Source organism: Lynx canadensis, chromosome E1 (genome assembly GCF_007474595.2).
Source record: "Lynx canadensis isolate LIC74 chromosome E1, mLynCan4.pri.v2, whole genome shotgun sequence".
In the NCBI taxonomy this organism is placed as follows: Eukaryota; Metazoa; Chordata; class Mammalia; order Carnivora; family Felidae; genus Lynx; species Lynx canadensis.
Window position 1 is genome coordinate 5,946,329 of NC_044316.2, and position 27,857 is coordinate 5,974,185.

The 27,857-nt window shown below is 44.0% G+C and overlaps 1 protein-coding gene across 1 annotated transcript in view; it reads left to right on the forward strand.

Annotated features, from left to right (window-relative positions):
- The window catches only part of MAP2K4 (mitogen-activated protein kinase kinase 4), a 139,678-nt gene that overhangs the window by 36,982 nt on the left and 74,839 nt on the right, over positions 1 to 27,857 (forward strand). The window contains exon 2 of the mRNA XM_030295062.1: positions 2,214 to 2,316. Within this exon, the coding sequence (XP_030150922.1) occupies positions 2,214 to 2,316 (103 nt within the window). The remainder of the gene's footprint in view (positions 1 to 2,213; positions 2,317 to 27,857) is intronic.

The following is a 27,857-nucleotide window of genomic DNA, read 5'->3' on the forward strand; positions in this document are numbered from 1 at the left end:
ATTTTTAACTGTTTTTGGTGTTAGTGAGTGCCTTTCATAATTTGTTCTCAGTTTTGCTTTACTGAACAAAACTTTACTTTTTCATACCCTTGCCAATTTTTCTATTTTTCTTGACTTGTGTGATGTCTTTATGTCTATTTAGAGTTTCCTGTTTTGTATTGCAAGGATTTTCCCCAGATTTCCCTTAAAATTTTTTAAGTTTTTTTTTGTAGTATACGGAATTTGCTTTTTAATGCAGCCAAACCTGCCGATTTTCATAGAGAACCTTTTGCAATTATAGAGAACCCCTTCTCTACTGGCTTTCAAATGAAACTGAATTTAATTTTTTTTTTTCAACGTTTATTTATTTTTGGGACAGAGAGAGACAGAGCATGAACGGGCGAGGGGCAGAGAGAGAGGGAGACACAGAATCGGAAACAGGCTCCAGGCTGTGAGCCATCAGCCCAGAGCCCGACGCGGGGCTCGAACTCACGGACCGCGAGATCGTGACCTGGCTGAAGTCGGACGCTTAACCGACTGCGCCACCCAGGCGCCCCATGAAACTGAATTTAAAATAAATGTTTGGCACCTGAATGGGCAAGTTACGTGGAAAATTCATGTTGTACCATGCTTACTTCTTTTTTTTTTTTTAATGTTTTATTTATTTTTGACAGAGAAAGAGAGAGAGAGAGAGACAGAGCATGAGTGCGGGAGGGTCAGAGAGAGAGGGAGACCCAGAATCCGAAGCAGGCTCCAGGCTCTGAGCCATCAGCCCAGAGCCCAATGCGGGGCTCGAACTCACAGACTGAGTTCATGACCTGAGCCGAAGTCGGACGCTCAACTGACTGAGCCACCTGGGCGCCCCCCATGCTTACTTCTGAACATGATGTGTCTGGGCTTCTTGGGAATTCACATTATCCTGTAGTAAAGCCCGTCTCCCAGAGCTGATCCAGGAGCCACGGCCAGGAGCTCTCTGCTCTTGTCCTGCAGTCCCGTCCGGCTAGTGTGGCACCCTGAAACTTACAACTGTCATCAGAAACACCAGGCTGAGTAGATGGAGCCCCTTCATACATCTTCTGAACCCATACGTCTTCTGAAGGGGTGGGGAAGGGTTTGGATTGTAGACGTGTTGTTTGAGAAGGTAGATACATGCATAACAAACCAGGAGGTGTGTATGCTGGAAAAAGTATCCTTAGTATCTTCGGGAAGCTAAGATGTGTTGCAAATGCTTAACAAACCTGACTTTGTTACAGAGTTTCCATTCGGTAGAATCCCAGAGAAATGATCTTGTAAGCTTTATTGACATAGAGAGGAATATGGTCAGTGAGTATAGCATGTTACAAAACATATTGTGGTCTGATTTTAATGGTAGAGAAAAAAAATGGGTGTCTATGTACAGAAAATAGTTTCCAAGAGACAATGATTATTTGGGGATAATTGGACTTATATATAATATATATTTAAAAAAACCCATATATTCTGTAGGTGTGTACATAATATTATGTATATTTTTCTTTATCTTTCCTGACTTATGTATAATATATATTTTTAAAAACTCATATATTCTGTAGGTATATAAATAATACTCTGTGTATTTTTCTCTTCTTTATCTTTCTGAAATTTTTGGCTTTTCTATACTGGGCGTGTTTTGTTGCATAATGTAAAACATTGGTACCTTACCTCCCCTTTCCCTAACCCCAAAGAAATGGCTCCAGATAAATAATTATTTGAAATACCAGTGTATTGAACTTGAAGTTGACCGTGCCATGATGTTTTTTTTAGCTTGTGATGGTTGCAGAATGCTTGAGATTCTTCGCTCGGTCATTTATGCTATGTTTGAGGGAAAACCATTAAACTATGGCATCGAAGTGTAACCCTGGAAAGGTGGTAATACTTTAGTATTTTTCAATATATTTGCTGAGGTAAATGATTTTTGTAGTGGTATTTTCATTTGCAAAAGTGTTAGCGTCTCTGAACAATATAAACTTGAAACACTGAACGTTGTTTTCTATCGTATTGAAGCATAACGGATGATTTGTAGTTAGTAACAACTTCAGGTCATTTTTATTTACTGTTTCTTAATTCTGAGAAATTCTTTGTTGCCTTTCAAAATATTATATTAACTGTATGTTAAAACACATTTTTCTGCTTTTTGGTATGAATTTCTTATGCCCTCAGAGTGGTATCTCTTTTATAGTGCTTGAAACTTTTACTTTTTATTTGTTATTTCTTAGGTAAACGCAAAGCACTGAAGTTGAATTTTGCAAATCCACCTTTCAAATCTACAGCAAGGTTTACTCTGAATCCCAATCCTACAGGAGTTCAAAACCCACACATGTGAGTATTCCTGGTAATCAACTAAAAGGCTCAGCTCAAGCAAAGGTTTTAACGTTACTGTATTTTATGAATTTTCCCAAGTTGAGGGGTTGGTATTTTCATTATTTTATGGGCCATTTGAAATACTACTATTTGAACTTAAGTAGAAAATTATTGATTCTGTAGTCTGAAGTAGATAAGCATAATTTTCCTTGTTAAAGTTTAAACTTGAAGGGAAAAAAGAGCTGAAGATCCAGATACCTTGAGATCGTCAACATTTTTCTCTTTCTGAACTGAGACTATCGTTTAGACCTTTCCCTCTGGATTTCCGTTTAAATTGTAAGTGGTACTTAGGAAACATAACTCTCGCCTCTAGATCTGTACAAATCGTCCCTGCTTACTGGGTGACAAAATAGAGTCCCATTCTATTTTATTATGATGAACTAAATTCCTGTAAGATTTTCATGTCACAGTAAATTGAAAGAACGTGTGCCCGTCAGTGTACAGGTGTCAGTGAATATTTTTAAAATTTGTTCCCTACATATATATTTTTCCCTAAATATTTTTATTAAAATGTAAAAATGATATTTTAGCATCACTGAAAGTCACTGAGTGTATTAGAAACATCTGGTAATTTAAAATACCTCCAGAATATTTACAGACACCTTTGAATTGAAGTGAAGTGACGTATTAAATAATGATGCCTCCCCCTTTTACCCCCCAAGACCTATCATGAGTATGAAGGGTCAAAGCCAGTGGCTTCACATTCATACTCACGTTCATAAAATTAATTTTTCCTAGTTCCGGGATTGAGAACGATCAAGCAAGCAAATGGCAGAAGGTATGGTTTAAAAAGCAGTCAGAATATAGTATCTGCAGTTTTTAATCATTCCTTAACAATTTTTATTCAAACCTTGTTAGACTACAGATTGATTCATACTTCCCAAAAAAGCACATTTATGGCTACTTTCTTTCCTTTTGATGTCTGGCAGGCGTCGGATTTGCAAACAGTAACGAACTGGTAGGAGGTAGAGTGTCTTGAAATAGGAATGCTAAAACTATTTTGTTATTTTTAAACCATCAGAGTACAGAAGGGGGCTGTGTGTGTGTGTGTGTGTGTGTGTGTGTGTGTGTGTGTTCGTTCTTAGGTTTTCACCTGTGACTTTAAACCAATGAAAACTAGAGTGACAGCAGTTCATTTGACTGGGAATAGGTCTGCTAATTTTATTAGACTGGTGTCCCTAACGAGATTTCTTGTCAGAGCTCAGTTTAGCGTCCCAGCCTTTTTACCTCCTCGAAAACATCAAGTGGGGGTTATATTGAGGAAGGAAACTCTTAGTACCTCTTAATTAGTCAGAACTCTGGCAGCAAGGAAACATTTTTAAAAGAACCTCCTTCCTCATTTCCTAGAATTTCTGGTGAAAGCTGGTACAAAACTAATTCTTGAACATGGTCCATTTCTATTACCTTGGTTGCTAGCTGAACTATGTAGTTGAAATCTGCGAAAGAGGATATATAGTAATCGCCCAACTTAACAGATCCTCCCCCTCCCCCTCCTTTTTTTTCAAAGCTCCCTTGGACACACAGAAAAACACCCTGACTTACATTTAGAACTGCAAAAACATTTACATACTTGTACTCTCATCCTTTGAGAGTTTCATGTATTTGGGAATTCATGGACAAAATTGTGTGTGTGTGTGTGTGTGTGTGTGTGTGTGTGTGTGTGTGTGTGAACAGTAAACAGGGTGAAAAAAAAGCTTTCTTCCAAAATTTGGGTCCATCATTTTTTTAATTTAAACCTACCACTTTATAATATCCTTATAACCAGCTAGGTTTCTTATCCCTTGTCTCGTCCCAGCAGGTGTTAAAAGTTTGAGAGGACATGGTAATAAGCATTCTTATTCTGTAAATAAGAAGTGTTTATTCTATTTTATGATAGAATCTTAAGATTTTGGTTCTGGGGTGTAAACATTTTAGACCCAGACCTTGTTTTAATTTTCTTACTGCGCTGGTCTGTTATTATGTGGATGAGGAACAGGTGAAACTACTAGCATTGATATTGGTCAAAGACCATCATTTCAACCTGTTATTTATTGTTTTGCAAAAGAGAGAGAGAAAGCATGTGAGCAGAGGAGGGGCACAGAGAGGGACGCATGGGATCCGAAGCAGGCTCCAGGCTCTGAGCTGTCAGCACAGAGCCGGATGCGGGGCTCGAACTCACAAACTGCAAGATCATGACCTGAACCAAAGCTGGACGCTTAACCGACTGAGCCACCCAGGCGCCCCTTAAGACCATTGTTTCAGTATGTAGGGCAGCTTATGTCTTCTGACTCCCTACACCCTTCCATAAGGAGATCCTTCTGTGCTCTTTCTCTGGGTTGTGCACCATCGGGCACTAAAGAACCACTGTTGGTTACTTGCAGTGTGGGGATTTGAAAAAGCTACCTCTGTGCCATTTATATGTGTTACCTCCTTCTAAAATTTGCTTGAACTCTTTTTTTTCCCCTTTAACTTTAGTTATAAATAGAAAACTTGCTCTTGAATTTAGGAAAAGATAAGGTGAAGTATAAGCAACTAATGAAGTTGAGAGATGTAGCTCCCAGGAGCTACTCTAACATCCATCTGGCATGTAAGATTTAAAATTTTAAAACTGTGTCCTTATTTTCTGGGAACCAACAGTTCAAATAAAATTCTAAGAAATAACAGTTGGCTGTAGAGATTCAAGAAATGAGGCATAAAGTAATACAGATTGAATGTCAAATGAATGGTGCAGGAGGGGATAAGATCACTTTTGGATAAACAACTTGGTGAAACCTTTCACAAAGAAGCAAGATTTGAATTGGGTTTTGAAAGATGGGCAGAGAAGGGAGAATGACATTCTGGTGAGTGTAAGTACAGATAAGTTTTGGGGACTGTGTGTAGTCTGTTTAATTATAGCACGGATGTTACTTGTAGATTACCTAGTTCTATCACTGGAAACTTTTAGCATTTTTTCCCTTTATTCTTGCTGTTCTATAGTTATATGAAGATCTATCTAGGTCTGGATCATCTTTCTGTCCATGGAGGAACCATTTTATTTAGTTCAGGTATCTGTTTCTGAGAAAATTTCTGCTTTTGTTTTGATCAATTCCTTCATGCATTTCCTAGTCTCCTGTTGTTTGCATGTTGGACCTTTTGAATTTCCTGGGTCTTTGATTTTTCTTTCATGTGTTTTTTATCTTTTTGTTTTCTTTTTCTGTATCCTAGATTTCCCTTATTTACTGATCCTTCTATGAAATTTTCTATTTTGGCATTTGATTTTAATTTCCATGAGTGGATTGTGGCTTCTTCTTAGTATCTCACTCTTTTTTTTTTTTTAACGTTTTATTTATTTTTGAGAGAGAGAGAGAGAACATGAACGGGGGACAGTCAGAGAGAGGGAGACACAGAACCTGAAGCAGGCTTCAGGTTCTGAGCTGTCAGCACAGAGCCCGATGCGGGGCTCGATCCCACGAACCGTGAGGTCATGTCCTGAGCTGAAGGTGGATGCTTAAACGACTGAGCCATCTTTAGTATCTTATTCTTAATTTATCTGGAATTAAAAAAAATTTTTTTTTTAACATTTATTTATTATTGAGAGACAGAGATAGAGCATGAGCATGGGAGGGGCAGAGAGAGGAGGAGACACAGAATCTGAAGCAGGCTTCAGGCTTGGAACTGTTGGCACAGAGCCTGACGTGGGGCTCGAACCCACAAACCGCGAGATCATGACCTGAGTTGAAGTCGGACGCTTAACCGACTGAGCCACCCAGGCACACCTACTTTATCTGGAATCTTAAGGTTCTTTTCTGTCCTCTTGGCAATCCGTTTCTTCAGGGTGTCAGTTTTATTTTCCTTTGTCTTTCTTCTTTGTGTTAGTTTATTTCCATGTGTCTTGTAATTCTTGGTTGTCCATTGATAGTTGAGAGTGAGGAAATTAGAGGGCTGATGGGTCGCTCTGATACAGGTGAGCATTGTGTGAATGGTCTGAGAACTGGCTGTCAGGCCAGGAATATTCAGATGCCAGAGTGAGTAGAGCCGACATTCACCATTAGAGGCCTTTTTCTCCTCAGATAGCATGTTTATTTTCTTTAAAGACATGCTCTCTTCCCATTTGGGGGGGTGGGGGGAGGTAGAGAGAAAAGGGGGAACCAACTGGACCTTTCTTACAGAAAGAATTTTAATGAACTTTTCTGCTTCTAGGCATTCATACCTTCCAACTTTGGATCCTCTCTATGATTCTTTTGGGACTATTGTTTATTTCTCCTCTCTGCTGAGTGTTTCCCTCCCAATGTGTTACAGGTGGTAGTTTTCTCTATTACTGTTCCTCCCCCACAAGGAAAGTCGTCGTCGTCGTCTTCTTCTTCTTCTTCTTTTTTAAGATTTTACTTTTCAGTGATCTGAAACATGGGGCTCAAACTCACAGCCCTGAGATCAAGGGTTGCACACTCTACTGACTGAGCCAGCCAGGCGCCCCTATCACTGTTTTTTTTTTTTTTAACCCCTTATTATGGAAAGTTATAAGCATATCTAGAAGTAGAGAGTTATAGATGAATCTGTATGTATTTATCTGTATGACAAATACATAGAAGTTTTAGTGGTTAATGTGGCCAATACTGTTTTTATCTATTTCTCCATCTTCCTTATTTTTAACCAAACCTCAGATGTTATTCTATCTATAAGAAGTATTTCAAGATGTACTTCTTTTTTTTTAAAATTCTTTTGGAATGTTTTTAATTATTTTTGAGAGAGAGCACAAGTGGGAAAGGGACAGAGAGAGAGGGCGACACAGAATCCAAAGCAGGCTCCAGGCTCCGAGCTGTCAGCACAGAGCCCGACACGGGGCTCGAACTCACAGACCGTGAGATCATGACCTGAGCCAAAGTCGGACGCTCAACCGACTGAGCCACCCAGGTGCCCTAAAGGACTCCTTTATAAAAACACAGTCACAATACCGTTATTACATCCAGTAGAATAAATCTTTAATATCATCATGTAAGTGAATTACTTCATCATTTTTTTTTTTAAATACTTTGAAGCAGGATCTAAACAAGGTACTGTACTACAATTGACCGATGTCTTTGAAACTAGAGTCCCTTCTTTTAGAGGTGATTAGTTTTGCTATGTCTGCACATTTGTGTCTGCTTTCAGACCTTCAGAAATTTGCTGGAATCTCTCAGTTTCTTCATCGTTTATTTCCTTTTTTTTAAATTGTACTTTTCTTGTGCGTCCTTCGAGAGTGAGGAGAAACCTGAACAGGAAGTGTAGGTTTTTCCCCCTCTGATACCCCGCGGTGTTCTTATAAACGTGGCAGGCTTGTGCTACAGTCACGTTCTGTATATAAATCGGACACGAACAACAGTAGATATTTTCCTGTGAGGTCTCTGCTCCCATCGCACTGAGTAATGTGTGAGTGCGCGCCGAGCACAGAACCACTGAGAATGCACCAAATACAATTGTTTTCCTGAAAGAACATCCCTTTTATCCTCACAACATATCAGAATTGTACAAGAAGAAACACTAGCTCAAAAGAATACATATTAGAAATAATGCCGAGTACAGATATATTTGGGGGCTTGAGCTAAGCGGTTCGAAACCATATCTTCCACGTTTAAAAGAATCTCTTTGTTGAGACCAAGAAGGTCTCTGGGATCTCATTTATTTTTATGACATTTGAACGTTAAAAGGCTCAGTTTGTGCCATGGGACACTAGGAGTAGTTTGAAAGAAGTTTTAAAGCTAGTTAATAGCTAGTGGTGTTCGTCATTTCATGGTAAGCCTACTCAGTAGAGCTTTACAGTAAAGCATAGAATAGCAATTAGAAATTACGTAGCCGTGGGGGTACTTGGGTGGCTCAGTCAGTTGAGCGTCCAACTTCAGCTCAGGTCATGATCTTGCCGTTCATGAGTTTGAGCCCCATATTGGGCTCACTGCTGTCAGCCTGTCAGCGCAGAGCCCTCTTTGGATCCTTGGTCTCCCTCTCTCTACCCGTCCCCTGCTTACGCTCTCCCCGCAATAAATAAATAATAAAAAACAAATCATCTAGCCACTGTTGCTGGTTAAATTGTGGAAACTTTGTCTTTTAAACTTTATTATTTTGGATTAACCATTTTAGTTAATGTTGGAAGACCTGGTTTCTATCCTTACATCATCATTATCCCTGTGACCTTGAATGTGTCATGTGGCACTCTGATCGCAATTCAGGTGTTGAATTCGCATAGCGACTTCCATTCTTGTACGTGGTAAATTGGGGCAGGGAGGGAAAGAATTCACCCAGGTGTGTGCTTTCTTCAAATCAGAGGTTATGGAAAAGCCCGGGGGGCTAAGTGTGTGTGAGTTGGGAGAGGTCTCTGTAGTCTTGCCCGTCCTTTCTCCAAAATAGTCCCTGGGACATCTCTGCTCAGCTCCTAAGTGTGAAAACCATGAGTCTACACGAGCTGCAGAGTTTTCCCCCATCTCTGACATTTTTTGATGCAGGCCTAGTAACTTCTGTGCTGGAGTACTTTCACAAAATGGCAGTCGTGGTAGAAATATTTATAGCTACAAACTAGTACTCCAAAATTTAAAACACCAAGTGTATTAAATATGATGGGATCTTTTAATTTTTGGCTGGTTTAGATTTACTGCTGGAAACTTTTTCTTTCTGACTCCCCGTGCCAAATATACATAACATGCAATTTAGCATCTTAACCATTTCCAAATGTGCAGCTCAGGGGCATTAAGTATATTCACATTTTTGTGCAGGCATCACTGCCATCCATCTCCAGGACTCGATTTCATCTTCTCAATTGAAACTGTTCATTAAATGCTAACTCCACGTTTCTCCTCCTGCCCGCCTTGGTTCTACTTTGTCTCTAAATTTGGTCACTCTAGGTACCTCATATAAGTAGAGTTATGATACAATATTTGTTCTTTTGTGTCTGGCTTATTTCACTCAACATAATGTCTTTACACTCTATCCATGTTATGTGTGTCAGAATTCCCCCCCCCCGCCCCTTTTTAAAGTTTTATTTATTTTGAGAGAGAAAGAGAACATGAGTGGGGAAGGAGAAGAGAGAGAGAGAGAGAGAGAGAGAGAGAGAGAGAGAGAGAGAATCCCAAGCAGGCTCTGAGCCATTAGGACAGAGCCCAATGCGGGGCTCGAACTCATGAACCATGAGTTCATGACCTGAGCCAAAACCAAGAGTCACATGCTTAACCAACTGAGCCACCCAGGTGCCCCAGAATTTCCTTTTCAACGCTGAATAGTGTTGTATTTATATACGGCATTTTGTTTATCCGTTCATACAGATGGACATTTAGGCATTTCTACCTTTTGACTCTAGTAAATAATCCTGTCGTGTGAGACTGTCTTCTAGAACTTGCATTATTGTACTTCTTAAAGTTCAGAGGCATGCAATCTATTCCTCAGTCCCACATCCTACCTCGGTGCACCTGATGGTTGTGGCACATTTCCTAAAGTTAGTGTTTCACGGGAGATGTGATTTTCAACTGAGCATAGTGGTCATAGCTGTGGTTGGACTGATTCTCTGTGTGTCGTCCCCCCCCCTCCCCCCCTCCCCCACCTGGAGATTCACTAGTATAATTTTCCTCAAGCTGGATGTGTATAGCTGAGATATTGAAGTTAGTTCTGGAATATTCACTTAAAGAAATTAATAGTAAATGTGCTGACTTGCTTGTTTACTAAAGATGAATTTAGTTTTGGCATTTTCAAGCATCTTTTTTCTTGAATCAGAGACTTAGGCACGCATTGAAAGGTGTCCCTGGTTTTTTTTAACCTATAGAGCTGTAGAACTGTGTTCTTTAAAGAAATGCCTAGGTTTTTTGTTTTTTGTTTTTTGTGTTTTTTGTCTTGCTTTGTTTTTTGTTTTGCTTTTCCTGAGCTTTCCAACTGTTTCTGATAAGGCAGCAAGACTGGGTTCCGATTCAGTTCAGAGTGTTATAGAGGTCCTTTGCCTTCGTGTTACGGGCATGTTTCTGGAAACTTACCTATGAATAAGGAATTAAGCTGCTTAAAGGAAACATCCTATCTTTTCAGAGTGTTCCTTTTTATTATTACTTACCACTGAGTGTGATTACATTACTGATCTTGAGCAGATTTGTTTTCCTCAGAATTAATAATTGCCTTATTTAATGGCTCACCATGAATCTCCTCTCAACGTGAAAGAGTAGATGATCACTCATGTTTTTCTTTTTTCTTTTTTTTTTCTTTTTAAGAGTTGTCTATCATCCCTAATCTTGCTGTAATCTGGAGTGGTTGCATGTTAGGCCTGCTTCGTGGCTGTTGCCAGTGGTTTGTGAATGCCTGTATTACTCTCCTGATTTTGATTTCCTGTCTTTGGGAGTCATGTCCTCCCTCCCTCCCCCCCCCCTCCCTCCCTCCCCCCCCCCCTTTCTTTCAGAGGTGTATTTTTTTTTAGTGTTTGTTTACTTATTTTGAGAGAGAGAGAGAGAGAGAGAGAGAGAGAGAGAGAGCGAGCAGGGGAGGGGCAGAGAGACAGGGAGACAGAAAGTCCCAAGTGGGCTCTGTGCTGTCAGCTCAGAGCCCGATGTAGGGCACAGTCCCACAAGCCTGGGACCATGACCTGAGCCGAAATTAAGAGTCAGATGCTCAACCGACTGAGCCACCCAGCTGCCCCTCTTTCCCTTCCCTTCCCTTCCCTTCCCTTCCCTTCCCTTCCCTTCCCTTCCCTTCCCTTCTTCTCTTTTTCTCTTTCCTTTTCCTTTTCATTCTCTTTCTCTTTCTTTCATTGTGATTTAGTTTCCCTCCATTTTGAGGGAGTATGTCTTCCAACAGCTTCCTGAGATAAGTGTTCTTTCCTAGTAAGTAGGGTTTTGGGGTCTTTGCATGTCTGAAAATGCCTTTATCTCACCCTCCTGCTAGATTAATAGCTTTGTCGGTCTTAGGATTCTGGGGTAGAAATTGTTCTTCAGAGTTGGAAGGCACTGCTCCAGGCTTCCGGACTTGCAGGGTTACTGTTAAGAACGTATGTGCCATGACGGTTCTGAGCTTCGGAATGTGACCTGGTTTTTCCTTTGTGGGTGACCACAGAGTGGGCTTTTCCCCCAGTGTCTCAGATCTCACTTTTCTGCTTTGGTTTTATTTTTCTTTTCTCTTCTTCCTTCCTTCTTTCCTTCCACTGAGCTTTTGGTGTGGTCTCTCTGTTTTTGTTTTTTTTTTTTTTTAAGTCTATTTATTTATTTTGAGAGAGAGAGAGTGAGAGCCAGAGAGAGCGACAGGGGTGGCGCCTAGGTTTACCGAAAGGATACGGACAAACAGCCAGATGAAGAGATACCCAGGGAGAGGTCTGGAAGGGTTGCAGGCACCAGAGTTCCCGAGGAGCTGGTGTACATCTCCTCTCCTTCCTGGGGTGCACGTGTTCACTGGCCTGAAAGCCCTTGGAATCACTTCCTGTTGGGATTTTGTGGGGACTTTGTCACACAGGTGCGATGAATCAGGGACTCTGTTTCCAGCCCGTCTCTGCTCTCTGGAGGATGGGCGCTGGGCCTGAGAATTCTAAACTTCTAATCCCGGCTTGGGATTTCTGGTGACCAGTCCCTCCCAGGAGCCATGCAGTGTCCTCTTTAGGACAAGAGATGCTGCTAGTGTTCATATCATTTAGGAGATGACAAGGGTTTTAAAACTTTTTTTTTTTAATGTTTTCATTTTTGAGAGACAGACAGACAGCACGAATGGGGGAGGGGAACAGAGAAGGAGGCATAGAATTCGAAGCAGGCTCCAGGCTCCCAGCTGTCAGCACGGAGCCTGACATGGGCTTGAACCCACAAACCGCGAGATCATGACCGGAGCCAAACTCAGGCGCTTAAATGACTGAGCCAGCCAGGTGCCCCTGAAATTACAAGCGTTTGAGAAGCTTTGTGCCAGGAGCTGGGAGTGGAGACCAAGATATATTTCTTCTGTTATCTTACGTTGTTACATACCCACCAGAATGGATACAATTTGAAAGGCCACACAGTATATTAACAAGTACGTATGACCAGAATTCGCGTATGTTATGGGGGAAGTAGAAAATGGCACAAGCACCTCGGAAAAATCTTTGATAGTCACTTAAGGGCACATCTACCCCGTAACTCAGCAAATTCTATTTCTTGTTATTTACTTAAGATAAGAGTGTCCTCAGAAAGACTTGCATGTGAAGGTTCATGAAAACTCAGTTTATAATGGCCCTCCAACTGGAAACCACCCAGGTATCCCGTGATGGAAGAATGGATAATATGTGGCATGTTAATCAGTGAAATACTTTTCAACAACCAAAAGGAACAAAGTACTGAGGCTTGCAGCCTGCTTGATGAATCTCCAGAAATGCTGAGCAGAAGTCAGGCATAAGGGAACACTGTTTCATTTTATCTGTATCAAATTCTAGACAAAGTGATGGAAATCAGAACAGTGTCTGTGGAGGGGCTGGACAGGAATGGCGCATTCCTGGTGTGGTGGGATCTTCTCCGTCTTGTTCGGGTGTGAACAAGAGACAAGAGACGGGGATCTTCACCCGTCTTGTCACGGGTGTGTGTGTTTGGTAACTCGGCCAACTGTATCCTTAACGATCTCTGCATTTCATTTGGAAACCACACTTCAATTAAAAAAAAAAAAAAAAAAAAGATGGCGGAGGACTAACAGTAAAAATGCTGAGTCTATTATTTACTCTCATTGAATGGTACCTGTGTTTTTCTGTCTTTGTTTTCAAAGCCCGTATGTGTTTCAACAATCACTTGGTAAGGGTACGAACACTGTTTTTATTGAATTCAACTCTTAGGCCCGTGGAACAGTATGGTGACGGATTTTATTCCTGCCCACGTGGTTTCCCGTGTCATGATGTTTGAGACAAACCTAGATGGAAATTTTTAATGTAATTTGAAGATTAATCTATAGCATCTGTGGAGTCACAGCGGGTGTAGCGTACCCCTGAATAGCGTGAATCCCCTAGAAAAAAGTGTGGGGACAGGTTGTCTATATTGGGCTCTAGAGTAGTGCCTGGCTGGTGCAACTCTTGATCCTGGGGTTGTCAGTATGAGTTCCACAGTGGGTGTAGAGATTACTAAAAAAAAGTAAATCTCGGGGCACCCGGATGACTCAGTTGGTTGAGCATCTGCCTCTTGATTTCAGCTCAGATCATTATCCCAGGGTCGTGGGATCGAGCCCCTTTCAGGCTCTGAGCTGAGTGTGGAGCCTGCTTAGAATTCTCTCTTTCCCTCTCTGTCCCTCCCCTGCTCATGCTCTCTTTCTCTCAAAATAAATAAATAAAAAGACCATTTACTAGTCTGTCTCCTTCCTTTCTTCCATCCTGCCTTTCAGAAAAGTTTAAAGAAGAAAATCAAAATGGCTCATAATGTTACCATCCAGAGAGTTCATGTTACCGTTTAAAAAATGAGTGGTATATGCTTCTGGTGAAAGAATTCATTTGGTACGTAGTTCTCTCTAAAGATAAAACCCTGGGGCGCCTGGGTGGCGCAGTCGGTTAAGCGTCCGACTTCAGCCAGGTCACGATCTCGCGGTCCGTGAGTTCGAGCCCCGCGTCGGGCTCTGGGCTGATGGCTCAGAGCCTGGAGCCTGTTTCCGATTCTATGTCTCCCTCTCTCTCTGCCCCTCCCCCGTTCATGCTCTGTCTCTCTCTGTCCCAAAAATAAATAAAAACGTTGAAAAAAAAATTAAAAAAAAAAAAAAAGATAAAACCCTTTTAAGTGTAGTATGTCCTTATAGAAAAACTTGTTCAAATACCAAAATATATAATAATTTATGTAATTCTTGAAAATATTTATTCAAAAAGCCATTTAGTACCCTACTTTGTGGCTTGATTTTTCACTTAGTACATCTTGAAAATGTATTTCTAAATTAGCACATTCATTTTCAGAAATCAGTTTTATCTTTCATTACATTTGAATTGATGTATTATGTAATTATATACCAATTATGTAATTATGTAATTAGTTCCTTACTGATAACCATTTAGATTATTTTCATTTTTTTAAGTTTATTTATTTTTGACAGAGAGAGAGAGTGTGTGTGAGCATGAGCGGGAGAGGGGCAGAGAGAGAGGAGACACAGAATCTGAAGCAGGTTCCAGGCTCCGAGCCATCAGCACAGTGCCCGATGCGGGGCTCGAACTCACAAACTGTGAGATCATGACCTGGGCTGAAGTAGGATGCTTAACCAACTGAGCCACCCAGGTGCCCCTTCATTTTTTAATTAAAAATAATGCTTTAAAAAACAACTTTGTGCTGGTAAAATGTTATAAATAGAAATATTTTTTAAAGATTTTATTTGTTTAAAATTTTTAAAAATTGTTTTAATGTTTTGTTTTTGAGAGAGAGAGAAAGGATGAGTGGAGGAGCAGAGAGAGAGGAAGACACGGAATCTGAAGCAGCTCCAGGCTCTGTCAGCACAGAGCCCGTTACAGGACTTGAACCTAGGAACTGTGAGATCGTGACCTGAGCCAAAGTCAGATGCTTAACTCACTGAGCCACCCAGGCACCCCTAAGTTTTCTTTTTAATGTTTCTTTTGAGAGAGAGAGAGAAAGTAGGGGAGGGGCAGAAAGAGAGAATCCCAAGCAGGCTCCACACAGTCGGCACAGAGCCTGACGCGGGGCTTGAACCATGAGATCATGACCTGAGCCAAAGTCCAGAGTCAGACACTTAACTGACTGAGCCACCCCGGTGCCCCTCCTAAGCTCTTAAGTAATCTCTACACCCAACATGTGGCTCAAACTCACAACCCTGAGATCAAGAGTCACACACTCCACCGACTGAGCCAGACAGGTGCCCAGATTGACAGTTTTGGGCCCTACTCCTATTTCCAAGACTGTGGGAGTAGCTGTTTCTTCTTCACCTTGGCGCTATTGACATTTTAGACGGGATAGTTCTTGGTATAGGAGGCAGGAGGCTGGGCTGCGCACTGTAGGATGCTTCCCGGTAACTCTGGCTTCCCCCCACCAGATGCCAGTAGCACTCCCCTCCCCCCCCAGTAGGAACAACCACCTAGTTGTTTCAAGTGCAGGGAATTCCAAGTGCAGGGAATCTCCAGATGTGGCCATGTGACCCTTGAGGTACAAGTGCAACATTGCCTGTGGTTGGGGACCATCGACCAGAGAAGCATTGTAGGTTCACGCGGACGGTTACCGTCGCCCCTGTCCTGACCTAGGAGCTGCCGAAGTCAGATGTCAGTGGTGTGTTCCTCCATATCTTGGGGTTTGAGTGGATGTAAAACGAGGGGGAGCTTAGGTTACGGGGTATCTCCTAGAGTCCAGGGAGTGCCTCGGAGCTTTATGAGCAGCTGACTTGGTAGCTGTCAGAGACCAACCCCACGCACGTTCTATTAGACTTTCAGCAGCTGTTTGTTGAACGCCACCATCTGCCAGATGCTACGGTATACACTGGGTATTTCATGTTGAAAAAAAGGAGATTCTGCTGCTACTTAATGAAGCTTAAGGTGTTGGGATGACACATTCAGCGTGTGTGTGTGTGTGTGTGTGTGTGTGTGTGTGTGTGTGTGTGTGTGTGTAATTACAGGTAGTATTCATGCTGTTCCAGGAAGAGGGCCAGCTGAGAGCATATGAGGGGCTTGGTTCAGCATGGAGACGAACAAGTTGTCACTGAAGGCTTCTGAGCCTGGGCAGGTTCTTACTAGATTTGGGGAAGGGGGCTGCTGAGGGCGGTCCAAGTGCAGGGAATTGCAAGTATTTGAAGAGGCAACGTATCGAGGTGGAAAAGATTCAGCTTTTCAGGGAAACAAAGAGATGCCAATTTGATCAGAAAACGAGGAGGAGAAGTGCATTTAAGGGTGGAGAGAGAGTCACGGGCCTGATCACACGTGGCCTTGTAGGTAACCACTTGGGATGGCATTTGCGAGTTGGTGCGGGCGCCTGGGTGACACAGTCATTCAAGTGACAGACTCTTGATTTCGGCTCAGGTCATGATCTCGCGGCTCGTGAGATCGAGCCCCACCATGGGCTCCACACTGATAGTGCAAGGAGCCTGCTTCTGGTTCTCTCGCTTCCTCTCTCTCTGCTCCTCCCCTTCTCGTACTAGCTCTCTCTCAAAATAAATAAACTTAAAAATAAAAGAAAAACCCAAAGGGAGTGGGAAGCTAACGAAGGGTTATGAGCAGGCGAGTGGCACCATCTGATTTACACCCCAGTGCGATCACCCTGGCTGCTGTGTGCAGTGTGTATTGTGGAGAGGCAAGAAAGGAATTCAGGAGTCCTCATGAGGCGGTGGTAGTGTGGCTATGGCATGATGGGTGATGATATTAGTTGATGACAGGGACATACAGGGAAATGGAGCTTGTGAAGGAATTTTGAAGGAAGCATTAACAAAAACAAACAATTTGAATGTGGGTGCAAAAATGGGAAAGTGTCCCTGGTCACTTCCAGAATTGTGGGTTGAATGATGGGTTCAGCTGCCATTGCTGAAATGGGCCCACCGGCCGTGGAGTGTCTGTGGGGGAGGGCACGGAAGAACAGGAGTTCGGTGTGAGGTATGTCAGATTTGATTGAGATGCCCGTGAGATATCCTGCGAGATCAAGGGGTAAATACAGCACCCACTGTGGTGTTGAAAATGGAAGTCTGGTACCTAGAGAAGACGGGGTAGCTTGGAAATTAAAGGTTGCGAGCTGTCAGCATGTAGACGCTGATACTGTCCGGGGAGAGAGTGTATCTCGATGAGAGAATCGGATCCAGGGCTGAGCCCCGAGGAAACCTAACATGTCGAGGTTGGATAGCAGAGAAGCGACAGGCAGAGAAAACAAAGACGCTTGAGAGGTAGGCAGCAGATCGTTACATGTGATGTCACAGAAGAATGACATGCAATTTTTCCAGGGGCAGGTGGGAGCGATTGTGGTCAGCTGTGCCTAATATTCTGAGAGTCCTAGTAAGGTGGCTGTCTCGATGCCTGCTCCTGACATCTGCATGTAAGGACCCTGATTTCTTCCATACTAGTGGGGAAAAGGCGTTAGGTAGCCGCCCGTGGAGATGGGGGCCCAGACAGGGAGAGGATCTTAGGAAAACTTGTAACCTGTTGGTTTAGCCAAGGCAGCTTTCTTAACTTTTGTCTGTAAGAAACACAGCCCAGAGAAACTGTGCTAATGGTAAATGCTGAGTACAGCTGACATGCCATCAGCTCGTAGGGAATATGTTGCCTGTAGCCACATGATGCAACCGTGGATGCTTGTCTTATACTCTCTAATCTTACTCTTTTCCTTAGTGGTGGGAAATTGCTTTCTCCTCCCTATATCAGTGCTGCTCAAGGCACTGCAGATCTGTGTCATTAGTATCTTCTCCTCACTGCATATGAATATCAGAATTTGAAAATTTATATTTGGAGTGTTTGAGCAATTCTTTTGGACATCTTTCCTTCCTTCCTTCCTTCCTTCCTCCCTCCCTCCCTCCCTCCCCAATTCTTCCCTTTGCCTCATCTTAGGTCTTAGCAAACATACTCATTTTGTTAGTAGTGGCAGGAAGCAGACAGTTTCCATGGCAACTGACAGACCGGGTTTACTGTGGAAATTTCCGGAATTAACAGAGCTGCATTGCAGAAGGATGCATAAAGCAGTATTCATCTAGAGATGCTAACAGTACGGACACAGAACGGTTGCAGTGGTGTGCAGGGTATGTGTTCTATTTATTTTCCTGTCTTAGGAGGAATGCTAGTTATATATATGTATATGTGCCAAGGAGAGCATTAAAGCAGCTTGAGGCATTTTAGAGTATGTCGGCTTGATAAAATCAAGGCTGCTTACAGGGCAAAAGGAGGAATAAGTAATTTGGAGAGAAAGACATGTTTGATAACGTTGGGAGGAAATCAAGAGTAAGATAAATGAAGGGGAAGGATGTGATCATGAAAGAAGAGGAGAAAACATGCTTCAAGCCTTCAAACATGCCTAATTAGATAATAGAAGGTTCTGGGCACCAGGAGATGTTTATTTATCAAAGGAAAATCTGTAGGCACTGGCACGGTTGGGGGATCAAGTTCTTATGCCCAGGAGGAAGAGATGTGTTCAGGTAATTAGCTGTCATTTTCGGAAGGATACGTAGATAGGAAGGATACGTAGATAGGAAGGATGCCCAAGGCATGGAGGTCTGCTGCCTCTTTAGTGTACTTATTTACGTGTGTGGCAAGAGAATCAGGGATGGGTTACAGACCCCCAATTCCACTGCGTGTTGATTTGCGTGTGTGTGTGTGTGTGTGTGTGTGTGTGTATGTGTGTGTAGGGGGGAGGAGGGGCCGTGAGGGTTAAGAAAGAGCCTGAAATGTATCTTGAGCTTAAATTTTGAAAATAAAACTATAAGATTTGGGTGCATTACTGGAGTTTCTTATCTTCCAGAGAATAATTATAAAGTTGAAAGAGGAAGGATATGAAAAATGAGTAGATGTGATAGAGATCGTCTGAATGATAGGTCTCATTTAGACCCCGTAGTACTCAAACTACAGCTCAGGAGCCAAATGTGGCCCTGCTGCTAGTTTTTATAAATAAAGTTTTATTGGAACATAGCCACACCCATTTGGTCGCATAGTTGCTACAGAGAGGGGCTGGCAATGCCTAAAATGTTCATCTGTTTCTTTACAGAAGAAGTTTGTTGACTCGTGGTTTAGATGGTGTATTGGATTCCTACGGCTGCTGTAACAAATTACCACAGACTTGGTAGACTAAAACGACAGAAATTTATTCTCTCGCAGTTTCGGAGGCCAGAAATCCCAAATCAGGGTGTTGGCAAGGTGATGCTTCTTCTACAGGCTTTGGAGGGGATCCTTCCTTCCCTCTTCCAGCCCTGGTACCTCCTGGCATTCCTGGGGTGGAGGTGGCAGGACCCCAGTCGCCTCTGTCCTTGCTTGGATTTCCTCCCTGTGAATCCCTGTGTCTCTGTCTTCCTGTCTGTCTCTTATAAGGACACTTGCCATTATATTTAGGGCCCACCCAAGTCCAGGGTGACCTTTCCTCAAGATCTTTATCTTAATTGTATCTGTAGAGATAAGGTCACCTTCTGAGGTGGATAAATCTGTTGTTGGGGGACCCCAGTTGAGCCCAGTGCCTGTGGTATTGGAGAAATGGGTTTTGGGTTCTCAGACCACGTTTTGTGATAAGAGTAGCTAGCTCCTTAGGGCGCCTGGCTGGCTCATTCGGAAGAACACGCGACTCGTAGTAATCTTGGGGTCGTGAGTTCGAGCCCCACATTGGGTGTAGAGATTACTTAAGTAAAAAAATGACTAACTAGCTCCTGGCAAGTGTCCTCTGGAAACCCGTGGAGCATATGCTCTGTGATAGACGTGACCTGCTGGAGAGGACGTTCTGTTCACTTTTCAAGAACAGAGTGGTGGAGACGTAGTTGAAATCGGAGCAGACAGCCTCTGTGATGCAAATGGAAGTCGCAGGGCAGAGATAGTCTCAGAATATCTGGGAGAAAAAGTACCCACACATTTGCGGGAAGCTGACGAAGGGCAGGGCCTAGTGCCTCCTATCAGTCTCTCCTTGGCTCCCGCCCCCGAGAAACAACACAGTGGATTTGGCATTTTGGTCCCAAAAGAATCAGAGCTTTGGGGAATTAGAGTCCTGTCCAGATCACGGCAGTGGGGAGTGCGTGTGTGTGCTTGAAGATAAGTAGACTTGATTAGCGAGCGGAGGAGCCGCGGCGTGGAGTGGATACGCCGGGGGACAGAGCTGTGAACTGGAGACCGGACTCCGGGTGGGCGGTGTGTGTCGTTGTGGGAGAACGGGAGCTGTTGGCCTGGGCAGGAGAGGTCTGCGGTGTCCCCCTCCTATCAGTAAGCCACGGTGTCCTTGCTCCCGTGGGATGTTTCCTGAGGCAGACTGGGGAGTACTTGGGAACGTTTAAGAAGTGATACACGCCCATGGTGAAGAATCAGGTTGTAGACAGGAGATTCCAGCCCGGGTGCCCGAGCTGCGGACAGAAGCCTCCTTGTTCTGCGACTTGAGGGACCCTGGCCTGTTGCCTGTATCCTCCCCTGTGCCCCTTCAAAGGAGACCTCTGAGTTTGACTCGATAGAGGGAATTATCAGAAGAATTAAGCACAAACAGTTAAATGTGGACCCACAATAGGGGGATACCAAACTAAGAAGAAGTACCAAACTAGCCTAATCTACTTTAAAGAAAACGTTGCTGGGACTGCAGATCAGGAATTTGCCATGGACTGGGTATTTCTTTTTTTTTCTTTTTTCTTCTTTTAATTAAAAATTTTTTTAATGTTTGTTTATTTTTGAGAGAGAGTGTGAGTGGGGGAGGCACAGAGAGAGAGGGAGACAGAATCTGAAGCAGACTCTAGGCTCTGAGCTGTCAGCACAGAGCCTGATGCGGGGCTCAAACTCACAAACTGTGAGATCATGACCTGAGCTGAAGTCGGACGCTAAACGGACTCAGCCACCCAGGCCTCCCAATTTTTTTTCTTAATGTTTAGTTTTGGGGAGGAAGGGGCAGAGAGAGGGAGACCTAGAATCCAAAGCAAGCTCCAGGCTCTGAGCTGTCAGCACAGAGCCGGATGTGGGGCTCAAACTCCTAAACCGCGAGATCATGACCTGAGCCGAGGTCGGACGCTTAACCGACTGAGCCACCCAGGGGCCCCAGACTGGGTGTTTCCTGATTTTAGCATATGTGGGTGCTGAGGAAGAGCACTGGACCCAATCCAGGACCTCCAGGCAGGGTTTTCTGAAGGACAAGCCTGGACGATTCTGTTAGTCTGTGACTGTGTGCATCTGAAACCCAAGCGGAGATGTCCGGAAGCTGGGGGCATGAAGAATGTTTTCTTCTTTTCTCCTTTCACAGGCTATTTTGTGCATTCACTAGCACACATGTTGAGTGGTGTGCTTTGGCTTCTCTTCACAGAAAGATCCAGATTCAACTGTAATTAGATGTTTACCTTTTTATTTTTCTGTAGGCACCTAGAGTATACATAAGGAAGCAGAGTGAGTTAAGGTCTACAGCCTAGACTGGTATTAAATTAAGCTGGTTTGATCACAGTTCACACAAGCTAAAATGTAAGCACTGTAGGAGGTTCAAAAATACCCTCTGTTTCAAGTAGGTATATTATATAAAATAGCCTGTGTTCCTAAGTGTGTCTGTTGATAAATCTTTAGAGTGTAGATAAATCTATAAAATCTTTTTTTTTTTCCTCATTGACTAGTTTGGGTAAATGCCCACCCTGCCCCAGAATAATAAAGGTGAGCTTGAGAATGTTCCATAGTTTACAAGACAGTTCACACAGCTAGCTACAGGTTATGAATGAAAAGGGATTAAGATTCTTGGTCCTTCGTTACTTGCTTCAGGAACTAATGTTCTGACTTTGTAAAAGCAATTTCAGATTTGTAGGGCAAAATGATGTAGGAGAAGCAGTATCCTGCTAAACTATTTATTAAGAAACAAGGATAGATATATAAAACACAGAAAATTAAGACAATCCCACGTGGAGTCTCTATAGGAATCAAGAAGAGATTTACCGAGGATTTCTCTTAGGGCATTCCTGCAGACCGCAGGAGAAAGTGTGGCCTCTTCTGAACCATTAGTTTAAGAGACAGAGTGCCTCCCCCACCCCAAGGCCTCCCCCCCCCGACTAGCAAGTCCCAGAAAATAACTGGGGAGGGAGGCCAGATGGATGTAGGTACATTTCATCTGGGCAGCGTGGACGCAGAGAAGGGTCGTGGTAGCAAAATAGACTGAGGATTATATTCTTAGATTTGCTGCTGTCCGTTGAAGAGTATGGAATTCGAGGACAAGGGCATCAAGAGAGAATTTGCCTCTGGAGCAGTGCGTGCTCTGATTGGGAATACCCTGAGCCCCGGGGCCTTGAACTACAGACAGGGTTTGAACATATAGACACGGGATGGACAAATCCCTTTCCCACAAGGAGAGTGAGGCTCAAAGACAGTCTCTTTCTCTCTTTCCCATCAACCTTACTTAGGTATAGTTGACATATAATAAACTGTACGTAGTGAAAGTGTACAGTTTGGGAAGTTTTGACGTGCGTATACCCTGTGAAAGCACCACTCCAGGCAGGTTAGTGAACATACCTACCACCCCCAAAGTTTCCTCCTGACCTGTTCTAGCTTTTCTGTCTAGACGTTTGGTTTCGTTGCTTTTTGTATATCCCACATCTGTCCGATGTATTCGTCTGCCCTTCAGTTTCTCGAACACACACCATAGAGTCGTAAGCACGGTTTCGTTGTCTTTGCTAATTCTGGCATCTTCGCCATTTCTGACTCAGTTAGAATTGGTTGATCTTTCTCTTCATTTTGGGCCACCTTATTTTGCTTCTCTGCATCCTTGCTGAGTTTTAGATTGCAGGCCGGACTTTGGGTGCCAGGTGTTTTTGCGTTCCTACGATTCTTTGGTTAAGTTACTTGGAAACAGCTGGATCCTGTTGATTCTTGCTTTCCAGCTTTGGTGGGTGTTCTGAGTACCGCTCCAGCCTGGGCATTGTTCCCTCTAATCCTTTTGGGGGGTTCTTTCCCCAGGCGAGTGTAGGGTCTTTGTAAGAGCGTGCTGACCAAGGAGGGCTCCGTGACTATCTGTGGGGTTCTCTTTCTGTGCAGCGCTCTCTTATCCCGGAACTCTGCTTCTTAGACTCTGGCTACCTTGGTCTCCTCAGACACCCAGATCTGTCTGCTCAACACCAGGATACTGCCAGGAGGTGCCTCGGTCCCCCTGGTCCCCCGTCCCCTCGCAGTGTGTGGACCCCTCCAGACCGGAAGCTGGGGACAGCCGTAGGCTCACCGTGTGTATTTCTTGCTTCTCGGTGTTCACTGCCCTTTCATGCCTGACGTCCAGTGTCTTCAAGACCATCTCAGACTTTGTCTGTTTTTTTACTTGTTTCAAGTGTGAGAGTAAGTCTGTGTCCCTGATGCTCCACAGTGGCCCAAGCGTGAGTGCCACACGTATCCTCCCTGTGAGATGGGAGCAGGCATTCTGGAACTAGGAAGCAATGTCTTCTTGACTTTGAGAAAGCATCTCTGAACGCAGCACTTTACGGCATTCTTAATACAGTAGAAGACATCATGATGTTTATAAAAAAGGATCAGCAAGTTTTTTTTTTTTAAGTTTATTTTTGAGAGAGAGAAAAAGTGAGAGTGGGGAGAGACAGAAAGCGAGAGAATCCCAAGCAGGCGCCACACTGTCAGCACAGAGCCCGACGCGGGGCTCAAACCCACGAACTGTGAGATCATGACCTGAGCCGAGGTTGGACGCTTAACCATCTGAGCCACCCTGGCGCCCCCAGCAAATCTCGAGGGGAGAGCAAATTTGGATAAATAGGGAACAGGATTATTGATTAGGTGATAGGTGAGAAAATAAGGCATTGGCAGGAAGCTGGAAAGGCAATGGTGGAAGGAAGTCCATTTCGCACGCGGAAGTGAACTTGAATGATACTGCGTGGCAGAGTGAAATGGCACGATCGACTTGAGAGCATGCACGTTTCCGAATGTTTTACAGGTATAAATTCATAAATAGAATGGGAAGGTAAACACGCTCTGGAGAAATATTTACAGCACAGGACCAAGAGTCAGTCGATAAGTTAATAACATATACTAATAACTCTTAGCAGAAGCAGCAGCAGGGAAACAAAGCTTTGGCAGGAGGGCTCAGGGGTGTTCTCCCAGGGACTTAACCAAGGAAGAGACACTTGCTCGCCAAGTGGCAAAAAAAAAAAAAGTCCAACTCTAAGAGTAAGAAACCAAACTGCGGCTTAAAAGAGTGATCTCACCCCTGATCACCTTTTAGGTGGGCGTGAGGGAAAAGGGCGCTGTGGACGGGGCTCTGTGGGCACTCGCTTAACAGTTTAGCCTATACCCTTTATGTTTGTCCGAGTACTTATCCTGCTGCTGAATTAGCACAGAAGGGTGCCCTCTGGATGTAGCAGAGGGTAAGGGTGGAAGATGAACTGGAGACATCCCAGGTAGCCGTGGCCGTGCTGGCTATCAAGTCCACCCACCTATGTGCAAAGCCGGGCAGCTTTATTGGATGCTTTAGATAGAAATAAAGCTTTTCCCAGTGTCCAGTCTCAGGAATGCTCTGGAACATCATGTCACAGTTTTTTATTTTTTGGGGGGGGGAGGGGAATCTGTAGGATTTTAGAAACTTGTACACATCAGTCCGAATCAGTGAAAGGATGGTAGTGAAAACGCAGTAGTGATGATTCAGTGTTCCGTAAGTAGTGAAAAGACAAAGTGGTCATTTCTGTCCAGAGGGTCGGTGATCAAAGAGGGTACACTAAAGGACTTCACTGCAAACATGTGGGCTCAGAAATGACAGCTTTCAGATTTTCATGTAACAAGATGTCCCCCTGATTTCAAAAAATAATTTTCTTATATCGCATTTGCGTCTTAATAAGGTCTGTATTGCGTGGATTCATTCTACCCATCATTTTGCATGTTTTGTAAAAGAAAACACACATATTCTGCTTATTTGTGATGCCCACAGTATCTGTGTCGGTTTCTCTCTCTCTCTCTCTCTCTCTCTCTCTCTCTCTCTCTCTGTGTGTGTGTGTGTGTGTGTGTGTCTGTCTGTCTGTCTGGGCATGTTTGCCCTAGAGGTTGGAACTGCTAGTCGCTGGGAACAGGGATGATTAGGGCTGGCTGTAAGAAATGAGGGATGCCAGAGTTAAGGACTTTATTCAGGGAAGTGTTCTTGGCCTGTTTGTAACTGGTCTGTGGATTTGAAACCATTTTAGCATCATTGACCCTCAGCCACTAAGTGCTCATAGCACTTCCCAGTCTTTGTCATGACCAGACTTCCACCTGTTCCCTCCCTCTTCACCACTGCCAGATGCTAAGGACCTCCTCCCGTGACAATCGCTGGGAAATAAGATATCCTTGGGGGCTGCATTAACCGGAAATGAGTTTGCATATCAACAGCATCAGCGGTGAGGACAGATAGCGGCTTAAGTAAGACAGTTTATTTCTCTTTCTGGAGATGTTGTCTGGAGATAGGTAGGCATAGGGTTGGTGAAATGGCTTCACGGTCATCAGAGTCTAGAGAGCCGTAATTTTCTTCTCCCTCATTCTCAGTACATGGTTTCCATTCTCAAGGGACTTGAGGGTGATTGGAACTCCAGTCCTCACCAGTATTCCAGGCAACAAGAACCAGAAGGGGGAGAAAGAGAAGAAAAAACCCATGACCTTCCTTCTGGCTGAGTCACCTCCTTTTATCTATTTATTTTTGGGACAGAGAGAGAGAGAGAGAGAGAGAGAGAGCACAGCAGGGGAGGGGCAGAGAGAGAGAGAGAGGGAGACACAGAATCTGAAACATGCTCCAGGCTCTGAGCTGTCAGCACGGAGCCTGACATGGGGCTCGAACTCACGAACCGTGAGATGGTGACCCGAGCCGACTGAGCCCCCAGGCGCCCGAGCTCAGCTCCTTTTAAATACTGCATTCATCCTACTGCCTCTAACCACAAGGAAGTTTGCCTTCTCCATCCGCTCGGGCCATCATAACAAAATACTACAGCTTGGGTGGCTCCAACAACAGAAGTCTATTGCTGGCAGTTCTGGAGGCCGGGAAGATCAAGGTGCCGACCAGGTAGGTTTCGTCCCGAGGATTCTTCCCTTGGCTCGTTGGTGGCCGCCATCTTGCTCTGTGACCTCTGCTTTGTGCAAGCGTGAGGGTGGGGGAGAGCCTGTCTCCGCTGGGGTCCTTCTAAGAAGGACACTAGTCCCATCCGATCAGGGCTCCACCCTTATGACCTCGTTTAAACATAATTATCTCCTTGTAGGCCCCGTCTCCAATACGGTCACGCTGGGGGTTAGGGCTTTGACATGAATTTTGGCGGGAAAGGGGGGAGGGGGAGCGCAGGTGATTCCATAGCAGTTGGGAAGAGTAGCGTTTTAGCTGCGTGTAGTGTTTCCCCGAATAAAGAAGACCTTATCGAGAAGAGGGGGACAGGTGTTGGCTGGCAGCTGGCGGTAACTGCCACGGGGGGCTGCTGGCTCAGTTCCCCGGATGGATCATCAGGTGCTTGAAGGCGGAATCCTACGGAGGATTCACTGAAAGCAGCTAAGGATACTCTGTAGAAAATCATCCAGAGAAGTGGGAAAATGAGAGAGATTTGGAAGTCATTGCTGATAAAACACAGTCCCTTAGTCTCAAGAAAGCGGTATTCCAGGAAAAGTCAGGAAACCTTTCTTCCCCTTAGGAGTGTAGCTTAGGAGTCAGGAAACCTTTTCTCTCCATGAGTGTGTTTTCTGCTATTCATATATATATATTTATTTATTTATTATTGTTATTTTCTTCTCTAGGCCTGCTATTTAGTTAGGACAGAAATTATATCTTTAAAAAAATTTTTTTAAACGTTTAAAATTTAAAAATTTTTATTTTTGAGAGAGAGAGTGAGCGCAAGCTGGGGAGGAGGGCAGAGACAGAGAGAGAGAGAGAGAGAGAGAGACTCTCCAGCAGGCTCCATGTTCATTGTGGAGCCTGGTGCGGGGTTTGCTGCCTCGACCCTGGGATCCTGACCTGAGCCGAAATCGAGAGTCAGATGCTCAACCAATCGAGCCACGCCGGTGCCCCCAGAAATTGTATCTTAGGACAGAAATTGCAGTCGGCAGACTGCACGTGATCTCCTTGTTGCCCTTGAGACTCTGGGTGAGCTTTTTCTAGAAGTGGAATAAACTGGGACTTTGAAGCTACAGCTATGACTCAGGTCACCAAAAGTATTTGTCTTTTGTCTTTCTGAGGACTTGTACAAGGAGGCCAAAGGGAATTGACTTTAGTTTATAGGGTTAGCTGCAAAGCGGTGAAATTCTTGGTGTCTGGAGGCTCTGAGGTCACATTGAAATTGTTATATTTTCTTTGAACCCTAGGAATTGCACGATCGCACTTCGTTTTATTACTGTCTAATACTTTGTGAAAATGTTTGAAAATCTTGGTTTTTGGTTCTCTAGAAGTCTAGTTAAAAAGTGGAAAAGGCTTCATTCCCTTTGTATTGGGCACCAATTGAGAGAGATGGTAAGATTTGTCTTATCCTTGATAAATGCTTGTTTCTTTGTTTTGAGAGAGAGAGAGAGAGAGGGAGAGAGAGACTCTCCAGCAGGCCCCGTACTGTCAGCACGGAGCCCAGCATGGGGCTTGATCTCACGAACTGTGAGATCATGACCTGAGCAGAAATCAAGAGCCAGGTGCTAAACTGACTGAGCCACCCAGGAGCCCCTACCCCTGTCTTATTCTTGACAAAATGGGAAATGTAGCTCTGCATTTGAGACCTGAATAGTTTGCTGACTCCTCCTCGTGGCCTCATGTAATTAGACTTCCCCATCCTGTGAGTGGCAGCCTCTCATAATGCATGACAGAGGGATACCCAGAGCATCTGTACCCTCCGTGTAGGAAGGCTGGTTTCAAAAGAGGACTTGACCTGAGTGTGTTCAGTTTCTTTATTCGTGTTCTCTGGTCAGCCTGTAAGGGCTCAGGTGAGACACCAGATCCCTCTCCGTGGAAAGATGAAGCCTGGGGGGCAGGGGAATGAGGGTTCCCTGAAAGAGTAGAAGAGGGAAGGCCTAGAACCTCTGATTTTTTTCACTCATTCATACGGCATCCCTT